The 12,500-nt window shown below is 46.2% G+C and overlaps 1 protein-coding gene across 1 annotated transcript in view; it reads right to left on the bottom strand.

Annotated features, from left to right (window-relative positions):
• mtcl2 (microtubule crosslinking factor 2) overlaps positions 1-12,500 on the bottom strand; it is a gene marked incomplete at its 3' end in the record, with an annotated part of 44,684 nt that overhangs the window by 22,672 nt on the left and 9,512 nt on the right. Inside the window, exon 3 of the mRNA XM_080853968.1 lies at positions 11,978-12,136. Within this exon, the coding sequence (XP_080710094.1) occupies positions 11,978-12,136 (159 nt within the window). The remainder of the gene's footprint in view (positions 1-11,977; positions 12,137-12,500) is intronic.

Below are 12,500 nucleotides of genomic sequence, written 5' to 3'. Positions count from 1 at the left end.
GTAGAGCTTGGGTAAAGCTTTTATAATTAGAACCAGAGCCCTTAGTGTGTGTGTGTGTGTGTGTGTGTGTGTGTGTGTGTCTGTGTGTGTGTGTGTGTGTGTGTGTGTGTGTCTGTGTGTCTGTGACAGAGAGAGAGAGAGAGAGAGAGAGAGAGAGAGAGTTTGGTCAGTAAAAGTATGCTCTTGAATTGGCGAAATATAAAATTGTTATATTGTGACCCACATAAACCAAGTTTGTATTGTTTTAATGGTGCATATGTTATGTGGATATCCATGTTCCTGTGCACGTGTGTGTGTGTGTGTGTGTGTGCGTGTGCGTGTGCGTGTGCGTGTGCGCGTGCGCGTGTGCGTGTGCGTGTGTGTGTGCATGTGTCTGCATGTGTGAACTATGTGCGGTCTACCACTAGAATGCATTTCCATTGATGAATGACAGAGGCTCCTCTCAAAGGTCACGTCGGGGGGAATGAGCTTTTATCTTTCCCTTGCACCGTGTCCTGTCAGAGCGTGGCCGATTTTTTGTACACACACGTGACAACTGACAAACGGTCACGCTCTCAACTCAACCTCGATGCCACGACGGCCTTGAGCTGGCAGGCCCATCTGTAACCTGTGCCCCGGCACAAAAGACGTGGATGAAAATCATCTGCAGGTCTTTGTCATTACAGCGCCTGAGGTGATGGTGTGTAGGGGGAAAAAAAGAGAGAATCTTCACGGTTTCTCTGACTGGCTGACCTTGCTGACAGCATGATCCCACTGTTTGCATTCACAGGAGCTGTAAATGTCAAAGACGCTGACATTTATCAAGCCACTTCAAACATTAATCAAAAAGACTCTTCCCAATCGAAGTGCAGCGTGCGCGGGTAATCCCTGCCATGCCTGTCCTTATTGTCATTGAGATTTGATGAGAAATTCCGACGGGTCTGAAACTAGGGTTGCTTTGAGAGAAGGGATTTGTGGTTCTGTCTCCTCATTGGACATTTTGGGTGTGAGGTTTTTTGAGAAGGACAATGAGACTGCATATGACATTTTGCATGCATGATGGTAATTCCATCAGTTGGCTCCCATTCAGATTGTGACATTCCCATGTCACGATGTCACATTCTCTGGAAGGTCTGACACAGAATTCAATGTGTGCATGTATCCTCTTCTTTGTGGAATTCAAATAACTCACACATTGACCTCCCTACAGAAAATATCTGTTTCAATTTACATTTTCTGTGAAAGGTCTTCAGTTTTTAGGGTTTTATTTTCTTTGCGATGGTCCACACATTTAAAAGATCATTACTTCCACAGCAGCAAGTCCAGTCACTTCAACAGTACAAAACCAGAGAACATCTATGTGAGTCATATAATACCAGGAGCACTGCAATGCACTGACTAATGGTGGAACATTAGCGAATGTGGAAACAGTCAGTGACAAAGAAAGAGAAGGAGACACAAAAGAGTGTGTGTGTCTGTCTGTGAGAGAGTGAGTGAGTGAGCAAAAGAGAGAGAGAGAGAGAGAGAGAGAGAGAGACCACAAGAAAAGAGACCACATGCTCTGTAACATAAATGTGCAGCTGCATTGAACATATTGTAATTGTACACAGGTGTGGCTTAATCATCAAACATGACTCCGGCAGACTGTTTCTCATTAACCCCAATGCAATAGCAATCAGCACAAAAACTGCTCCCGTGGTTTCTGAGGGAGGGGAGGCTGAGTGGGACTGCACACAGGTGCTGCAGAGTGCCTACTGGATCCAGGAGGTGCCCGGCAATCTCAACAAACACAGCTTCAGATAAAGCAGGACCTTGAATACGAATGAAGAGTCCCTGACCCCTACAACTGGATGAAGGGAACCTCATCAGACTCTAATGCAAATGTTGTCAGGGAGAGGAGGAAAAGATGATGCACTTTGGCCAACAATAAGACATGGAGAGAGAAAAAAATAGATTGAGGACAAGTTATTCAAACCACTGATTCTCATCAAGGTTTTTATTTGGTTCAATCGTCCAGGTGTCAGTCAGAAAAATCCATGATATACAGTGTGTCCCTTTTAAGTATAGTAAAGTAAACAGTAGTATATAGCAAGTATTAGTGGTAGTAATATAATTGGCATAATATAGTATAGTAATAGTATTACTGCATAGCAATATATAACAAATATACTGTAGCTCCAGGATCAGCATTTCAACCGTAGAAGAGAACTTTTGTAAACAGACACCCTCTAGCAACGTAAATAGCCCGTAGCCTGCATTGTGACACCTTATTTAATGTTGTTAAGAATAACTCCAGTCTGTTTTCACTGCTAGGTAACCCGTGAGAGGCTAGGAGGGTACAACAGCGAGCCAGGGGAGAGAGAAACGGCCGAGGCCGAAGCAGCCAACTAAATCTCCCAGCTGCCACATGAACGAGGCTTTGTGTCTCCCTCCTTTCCGCCCCTTTCAGCGGAATTCAATCAGCCAGCACATGCTTTGCCCCTTCACTCATTAACCGAATCGCTAGCACTTGATGCTCATTAACGTAGCAGCTTGCTTGGGGAAAACTGAAAATGGGGCGCTGTTAGGTGGCCTGGTGCGTCTGCTTGGTTTGTGGTGGCATTCCAACCTCATCACTTTGTTTATATATAACATTGGGAACAGGAGGTAAAAACACCTTCATCCAAGGGCCAGGCTATGCTATTTGGTGTCTTGTGCCAAGGAAACAAAAGAGAAAAAATGGGGCGCTTTGGGCGGTTCACTAGAAACAGATGGCGACAGAACTGGACACGGTCCAAGGGAGAAGAAATCTCAGATATTGAAGTGTCTGCTGCTGTCATTACTCTCCTGCTCGCTTGCCCACACACAAACACACTCAAACATTCACCGCCACTGCCATGCACACATTCCCATGACGGTGCACTTGACAAACCCGCTCACACATCTCGTGCACACTAACCTCTCACCAATTTTCAGCACCGATCGCATCGATTCCTTGGGGGATAAATAACAAGGGTGAATTGAGCAGATAGACTAATAGAGAGATGGGGGAAGAGGGGGCTTCCAAATCTCATCCCATTCAATGTGAAAGAAAGCCTATGCAAGTAGAATTGCATACTGCTTAACAGTTTTTATATGGAATAGTCTTTCTTCTTGGCTCCTAAAAAGGGCCCAATGAGACCGTAGCTTTTTTGCCACTCACCCGAACATGGCTGACAGGGAGGTGGGGGTTTCTGTGCCAGTCAGCAGGGAAATCAAATATGCAGATCAGTAGATCAGATCGGAGCAGCCAGCTGGTCACCCAAAGGTTCAGTGGGCACGACCAAGGCCCAGCGGTCACGCTTAAAGACTGACCTACAAAACTGGTGGAATAATCTGCCTTTAAGCAAAGCTTGATTCCCTGATCTCTTTTTTTCCATTCCCTTAAAACTGTGATATTACTGTGCATCCTCATTGGTCAGGCTTGACAAGAAACTTTATCTGCAAACCCGTTGCTGAAAGTTAAAGTCCTCTCTATTGTTCTGTTGGACAAAAAAGATAACAACACAAGCTCAATCACATTTAGATGTGTGCTACAACTGAGACATTTGGGTAAGGATTGTTTTTTCTCCTCAGGACTCAATGTTTGTCCTCTCCTCGTTCCTGTTCAAGAAAACCTCCAGTGCTACTTATGGCACCCTGGTTATAACACCTCTAATCTTATCTCTCTAACCCCCATCCAGAGGAGGTGTTGAGGAGATTCAGCACTTCACTTTAATTGGCTTTGAGCCTCTTGCAGGTGACGTTTTAATCACTTGAGAAGACTGGTTGCCCAGTTTAGGGGCCAAATGTATCATACAACTTGCCCTAGGACCATGTGTACACACATGAGTTATTATAGATTGTATAGCTTGTATTGCATTGTTCATCGTAGTTATTATTTAGTTTTCATGTCATTTTTATTTCAGTTTTTTTCACTGCTAGTTTTAGTCTAGTTTTGGTTATGGAGGTTTTTCGTCAGCGTTACACCAAGACATGCCTTAAAGTGGTTGGATTATCACGTCCATGTTCCAGGTAAACCTTCCAACAGAGGGCGCGCACACGGATGAACTTGATGTTCTCTTGCTGCACATCCTGCAGGGTTATGAGGGGAATCAGCAGCCATTCTGCGTGCTGCTCTGTGGGTTTCTGTGCGGCAGAAGGCTCTCTGTTAGATGAGAGGTGACCCTTTAAGCGGACCTATGTTCCTGTTGGCCCACTGACTGATAGATGACATTAGGTGCTGATGAGAGAGGAGCGTCTCCCTGCTCCACTGATGGCCCTGTCTGTGCCCCTCTCATGTCATACCTCACTTTCTATCTCATTACCTCCACCTCCTCCCATCCCATCCCTTCTGCCCTTCTCTTTCACTTTCCTCCTCTCATTCTTCTTTTTCTTTCGTCCCTCCCCTCTTTCTCTCTCTCCGTTTCGTTCTTCCACCCACTCGCTCGATCAATGACTGTGTTTGACAGGTTATGAAGAGGAGCAGCGGTAATGGAATCTCTTCTTGACTAGGGCAACCATCAAAGCCATAATTGTCCTGATATGATTTTGCACTTAATCTCGCTTCTCCATCTCTTCACTATTACGGTCCACTTCATGGATTGACCACTGTACATCCAGGCCTGACCTGGAACTGCCAGGGCCAGCAGGATGTGTTGAAATGGAAAGGCCTGGCCACTTGTGACAGGGCTGAGTAAGGATGGACAGTTGTGCTTTTGTCAGGGCAGGTTTATGTAATCCTTACATAAGGTGATCATAGCCTGTTCATAGCCTGCTGATGGGCCTGGCGCTAATGGCAAATGACAGACTGATCTAATAACACCCTGTGTGTGACAAGGTAGGGGGACGCAGGGGTACATGTGCTAATGTGCACAACACACACATGGGATAACACATGTGTCCTTGTAGATCTCAAAGCGAGGACTACACTGCTGCTGTAAAAAGAAAGTGACTGTTGTCAGCTTCGTGAAAGGCTTTGTTTAACACGGTCAGGGTCTTCCGGTCTGAAACACACACACACATACACATACACATACACACACACATACACACACACATACACACACACACACACACACACACACATACACACACACACACACACACACACACACACACACACACACACACACACACACACACACACACACACACACACACACACACACACAGTCCACCAAAGTGCTATCCTCACACAGTCCACCAAATCCCAGGCCAAATCCCTCTTCCATTCCCACCCCATCGCATGTGTCCCTCCCCGTCTCACACTGACAGGCTTATGCGGAGAGACAGATTCCACTCAGGAGGTCCGGTGCAGCTCTCCTCTGACAACTTACGTAACCAAAGTCCTTGTCGCACACGCTCACAGCCCCTCTTATTAGATCCGGGGCCTGAGCGGCCCTTAACGAGCTGAAGCGGTGGAGTGAGCCCATTGGAATGCGTGGGAATCCGAGTGCACTGACCCGCCTGTCAGAGAGAGACACACCAGTAACCTGACAGACCCTAACGACGGAGACATCCTTAGGGGCTCAGTGAATGTGACAGGACGAGAGAGTCGATGATGGTTTAATAATCGGTGGAACAAACCTCCTTTAATCTTACGAAACAGGGAAGGCGAAAGATTAATTCCCCCCGTTTGGTAGATATGACTGAGCTGTGGATACAGGACAAAAAGGATGGCAGGTTGATTCAGGTATTATTTCTTTAAATACACTGGAGGAGCTATATGTAAACATGAACTGTATGGATAGGGATTGGGCATATGAAATGACATCCAAGCCTGCGTTACCCCTCCACACTTGACTGCATTACAGAACAGGCAGTGCTCAGAATCTGGAGAACCACTGCACCATTTCATCTTTCTGGACCCTTCCGTCTAGCTCCCAGCCCTGGGTAATAATGCTAGGACACACAGTGAAGATGACAGAGTTATGGTATCTATGTAGAAGAAGAGCCATGGGGGAAAACACAGGAGAACATGGGGCTCCTTGTACAGAGCCAGAGGCATGATGATCTGTGTTTGGGAGTTTACAGTCGTGTATCCAAGGAACAGGCCCACGAGGAGCCTTTAACACTCCAAATAGAATTTGCAGCTGTGAGAAAATGAGGTAACAGTGCACGTATGCATACATCTGTGAAATCAAGATGTGTGTGTGTGAGAGTGCTGGAGGGTGTGTGTGTGTGTGTGTGTGTGTGTGTCTGTCTGTTCATGTGTTTGCTGTAATTTATGTGTGTTTCTCTGAGAGATTTACAAACGACCTGCCAAGACCGCAGCGCTGTCACAATCAGACATATTAACCTCCACTCGATGTGCTCCGTGCACCGTTCCTTGAGGAAAGGGATAAACGCGAAAGGCCTCATCAATCAAACACAGAGTTTCCCTTTTTTATCACCATTCAAAAGAATAAACAGTATCGAGCTCTGCACTTTGAAATTGGGAGACAACAAGGTGCCCGTCGTGGGTTAAATGGATGGGCAGAGAGCACTCAGTGCCAACGCCTCGCCTGCCATCAGGCATGTACCATTCATGTCATTATTGCTGGCACAGTTAAGCCTGAAGTAAGGATGTATAATTCATAGGTAATCTCAAGTGGTGAGCCGTTCTTCATCACATACACACACACACACTCATTATCATTCACATATCCACACACACACACATACACGGGTTCACACAGAAGAGCAATTAGCCCCACTTCAAAGCTCTTAAAGGTCCAGATAGCCATAAAATAGCCTCTTATACTACACTCCCTCCAACCTCCAGCTACCTATATAGACATCCAGCCCTTCTATTTGACCCTGTCCCCCTAAAAACATCTACCATAACCACTACCACCACATACTCAAACACACACACACACACAGACACACACACACACACACACATATACGGTTACACTCACATCACCTCTCTTCTCTCGCAATCTTCACATTAGATGTTTCATCCCAGACAACAATGGCTCCCGGTAGACGCACTACCGTGCACTGCGGCTGACATCAAGGCGCCCTTTTACCTCAGCGCCTCCATTAAGAGAGCACTAAATCCCAAACGCTCCCAGACCCTCGTCAGACCCCGAGGGGAGATAATCTGATGCTTTCAAAACAACAGTTATCCTTTTAATGTCTATAGGATGAGGGTGAAAAAAAGTGTCTGATACAAAGCAAAGAGGCATCCCCGTAAGGACGCAGAGAGAGAGGGGGGGAGGGGGGAGAGAGAGAGAGAGAGAGAGAGAGCAAACACCTTTTTCTCAGACCCTTTTAAAGACTCCTTCTCTCTCTCCTCTTTCCTGGTTCGATTGGAGTGCTCTTGGGGTAACTAGTCATGCTTAAAGCCCTGGGCTGTGTGTAATGCACAAGGCTTTGGTCTTTTCCTCTCTGGGTTTCTCAAAGCTCTACCCTTTGCTCCTGTGGCTCACCCCCTAAAAAAAACACACACACACACACACACACACACGCACACGCACACGCACACGCACACGCACACGCACACATACACATACACATACACACACATATACACATACACACACACACACACACACACACACACACACACACCCCTAGGTCATTATCTTACAGTCTGCCCACACTTGACCCGTCTCCTCTCCATTTCACATGTACTTTTACTGAAGCATGAAATTACCTCACACTTCCTCCGGGTCTAAAAACAGCAAGAAATCTGTGATGGCTGAAAATAATTAATCCTAGAGCGAGTAAGTTCTGCTGTAATAAACCTTTGTCTGTGCTTTATAGGTATTGGCAGATGATGTTCTGTACTGACTACTAAACAATGCTCGTGACACAACGCTAGTTCTTTCTGTGCAGTCTCCTGACAGTACCATTGTCCTTAGAACGGCTTCCTTTGCAAGCCAGTTCATGAAGTATATTCATAAGAAATCCCCAACACCAACATTACTTGCCAGATTGTGTGCTTGTGACTGCAGGTACATGGTTTCATGTGAAGTTCAGATATTCTTAAGCTGCATCACAACTTTTATATTTATATATTTATATTTCTATATGTTATCCATTCAATCCAAACATTCAATTTAATTCAAATTGTAATCAGTGATAAACATATCGCAGCCTGAGTTCCCTGCCTGCTTTCCTCAATTATGGACAGTCCATAATAGCAGATGGTCTGGTATTCAACCTCACCAGACTCGTGCCAGACTCGTGCCAGAACCAGCTTCTGTCAGGGCTAATGCTGCTGCATCACCAGTGGCCTACAGCACCAAACTCCACATCTCATGTTCAGCCTTACCACATGCTTCATATAAGTTCTGTGGTGGGAGGCTTCAATCTATAGCTGAGGCCACGGACATCAAACAGAGCAGGGAATGTCCATCGTGGTTGTCTTTCATGTGGGCTCGTCTCATAACAGCTGCTCATATCTCCCAGTCCTGGCCTGTTTGTTTACACAACTCAAAAGACTCTGAGCAAACCATCCCTCTATACACACAGCTGCCCATCCCATGAAAGCAGCTAATAGAACAGACCGTATTAAGTCTGCTTCTTCATCATTAGTCTGTCTGTCTTAACAACGAGACGTAGCAAGGGACTTATTGACGTATCTGATTAAGTATCTGATGTAATCTTGTGCTTAATGAAATCCTTTGGCCTGCTTTTTTTGATAAAGAGAGTAGGTCCTACATAGAGTTAAATACCACTGTCTTTTCTATCAAGCCATATCGATACAATTCTGGATGTCTTTGTGTGTCATTAGTTTGGATTTAGAATTCACAATTACACAACAACCTCTCAAATCGATGTTCCGTGAATCCTCTGTCTCTCTCTTACAGCCTTTGGCTGATTTGTTATGTTGAGGACTGTTTCGAATGATTCTTTATCTAGAATAGTCATCATTCTGGATACTGTCGGACTAGACCTGACCACGAGGTTCATCTGCATTTGGTTAGCATTTAGCTGGGCTTTAGAACCAGAACACATGCTTCTGAATGGACACTTTAGGTCCACTTGACAGTCTGGGCTGAACCACACAGGCATGGACTGGTAAACACTGCTGAAAGACCGGCAGGTTGGGTGGCTGTTTAGGCATGTTATACAAAAGCAGATCTCAAGCATTTGCTCCTAGTGTTGTGGAGCAGGGGTGACAGCAATGCAACCAAGTGAGCAAAAAGACTTTTCTCCTCTAGGGCTGTGCATAATTCAGCTGTATTGGGGACCTGGGCATTGCATTTGAAACCTCAAGCACAAAGGATTTTTTTACATTCACGTAATGACCCTTGAAAGAGAGCGATAGAGAGAGACAGAGAGAGAGAGAGAGAGAGAGAGAGAGAGAGAGAGAGAGAGAGAGAGAGAGAGAGAGAGAGAGAGAGAGAGGATGAGGTCTGAACCAGTCCAATGATGTCAGAGAGGCTACCGTAATAACAACACAGGAGCGCTGTCCTTGTTAAGACACAGAAAGGATCAGTGCATATCTAACACTAATGTGGCTGGGATGGAGGCGCAGCCAGCTGGGTCTGTAGATAAAAGCCCAATGAGTGGAAATGAGCGCAGCATTGATAAAGACCCAGCCCCAGCCCCAAGCCTTATAACCCCCTGCTCTACTAACCTTCCCCTTCCATCTCTGGGCCTCTCTCTCTCTCTCTCTCTCTCTCTCTCTCTCTCTTTCTCTCTCGTTCTCTCTCTCTCTCTCTTTCTCTCCATCTCAACTGCAGCACACATTTCCCCATACATGGAAAACAAAGGAGACCTCTTCCTGAAGGTCATAAATACATGCTGGGGAACAGCCTTTGAGAGGCATTTCCTTTGGAAGTAACGATAAATTTAGTATGTGTGTGTGTGTGTGTGTATTGTGAGGGCTGTGAGGGTGGACATAGAGGATGCATCAGGTCTTCTGTCGCTCATTAAAAGGATGGTTCTACAACTGGGCCATGCTAAGGCCACAATCATTATGCTATAAATCACATGAACAAGCGCACGCGAACATGCAAATGCACACACACACACACACACACACACACACACACACACACACACACACACACTGGCAGCTAGTGGGTCCCTGCGGATGAACAAAAGCTGTCAATGGCTAATATATGCAAAGAACTGAGACATCATTTGAATGAAAGCAAAAGGGCTAAAAGGAAAGAAAAAACAAATAAAGGTTAGGGCAAAAAAGCAATCGCCTCCGGCCTTTGCCGTGCCTTCTCTCGTCATTGCTGTTCACAATCAAGGACATTTCCCTCTCCAATTTACCCCTCCCCACAACACCAGCAGCCATACCACTCCCCTCCATGGGGACCCCACACAGAGAGACATGCCTTCGACTCAATTCATCAGACTGGGGGTTGGGGGTTTCAGCAGCAGCCCCCCACCTCCAACCTCCTGCCTCAACATGGCTCCAACCCCACCACCTTCACAGGGTTACAGTGGCTTTGAAAAGGACTGATTGGCTTTATTTTAAATGAAAGGAGGTGTACAGAGAGAGAGAGAGAGAGAGAGAGAGAGAGAGCGAGAGAGCAAGAGAGAGAGAGAGAAGGCGAGCAAGAGAGAGATAAACGGGGTTCGTTAGGAGAAGGAATAGAGGAATGGTTAACGGAAAAGAAATCCCTCGATCAGCAGTCTTTTATATAGCCACTGGCGGGAGACTGATGTTCCACACAGGAGGGCCGCACTCAAGCAGGTTGTGTGGATTCCCTGAGGGCGATGTCATTGAAGGCTGAACGGTTTAGAGGTCACTCAGGGTTCATTTTACGGTATAAAGAAGAAAAGAGGGTAATTTGTAACCATGTGGTATGGAGTTCTTCCAGACATGTCAGCCTATGTGCTCCTTTACCAGTATGGCTGTTCTGTCTTTTCTGCAGTGTCTTTGGGTGGGGCGGGGGACCATGATCACTAACAAACTGATCCTCTGACCAGCCACCCCCACCCCCCTCCCCACCCCCCTGGTTAGAGGTGACAGTCTCAGTCAAATTTAATGCAGCCCACAAGAAATCAATAATTCACACAGGAGGCTGGCTTTTGCTCAGCCATCCATATGAGACTCTAATACTCTCACTGTTCCCTCTCTCTCTTTCCCTCTCCCTCTCTTTCGCTGCCCTTGGCCTATCTCGCTTTCTGTCTTTCTCCTCTATCTTCTCTCCAAAGTTCTCAACTGTTTTCTCCTCAAATGCTTCTGTAAATACAACATCTCAGGGGGAAGTCTAGTGAGACATGCCTCGCGTCAGAGGGTAGCTCTGTTAAAAAACACAGACCTCTGCAGCAGAGACAGAAAGGCCCAAAGACACACAGGGCTCCTCACACCAGGAGAGGACCAGCTATGCCAAGAATGCCCTCCTCATCCAGGGCAGCTCAACACAAAGGGGCAGCTCAACCCCAAGCACAGGGCTCTTCGCCAACCAGAGAACAGATAGCTAACTGTGCCAACCAGACTGGCACCTACACAGTCCAGTCACCCCGTGTGTAATTTAAGCCAGTGGTAAATAGGCTACAATGCAAGCATGACAGACACTTAGTCATACTGTCAGTGGAAGAGGCCTCAAGGCAGGGATTGTCGGCAGGGTAATCCACCTGACTGGACTGGTCCAGCTCTGCTCTGTCTTCATTGGCTTTAGCCACTGTGGACGCTTTATCATTTCCAAGACCTCCAGCCAAGCCTTCCTTCTTGGACGGTGCACCGTGAGGCAGTGTCAAGAAGTGAATTTATGTACTGTTTCCCGCGATGACATTTACACAGAAGAGTCAACTACCTGCTGGCTGCCAAAGGCAGACAACTCAAACAAGGACAAGGCTTTGAATATATTACCCTGTCCACCCTAACACCGCCCCAAGTCATGCTTGGTTCGGCCAATGAGTTCCACTATAAGCACTCCGTCTCTCCAAGACAAACACACACACACACAACCACACACACACACACACACACATAAGGCCATTAATCTACAATGGTAGACAGTTTGGCTCCTTTCTCTCTCTCTCTCTTTCTCTTTTTCCCCAGCCCAGCCCAGCCAAGTGCCATCCTGTTGGCTCTCACCTCTCTGGTCTTCTCCATCTCTGTCTGGAGGACCTGCTTGGCCACCTCCAGGTCCTGCAGCTGGACTCTCAGCTCCTCGTTCTCCTGCTCCAGCCTGATTCTCTTCTTCTCCACTGACTCCAGCTCGTTGTGCAGGCGGATGGACACGTCTTTTGCCACCTAGAGAAGACAGAAACACACTGATCTTTAAAAAAAAAAAGAAGACAAAGAAGGGACAGTATGCTGGTTTGGCCATTTGTATCCCAGTCCATTGATAAAAAGTCCTTTAATTCATACCTTTTCCCCTTCAATCAGCTAATACATCTGGTCATTTCAGAGCATTATGTGAATGGTGTATTTTAATTGTACTATTTAAGCCAAATGTGTTCTCAAATGTTCTCATTTTACTTGTCCTTTCAAGAACAACTCCTGGATATTTCTTAATATAGGGATAAAGAAACGGAGGCTCGTAATCGTGATATTGTCTTTCGTTAAATGGATTATTGCTCTAGTGATGTTTTTAATTGCACAGGTTTATGGGTTT

Source organism: Sprattus sprattus (genome assembly GCF_963457725.1).
Source record: "Sprattus sprattus genome assembly, chromosome: 16".
Classification (NCBI taxonomy): domain Eukaryota; kingdom Metazoa; phylum Chordata; class Actinopteri; order Clupeiformes; family Clupeidae; genus Sprattus; species Sprattus sprattus.
This window is presented reverse-complemented; position numbering and strand designations above follow the sequence as displayed.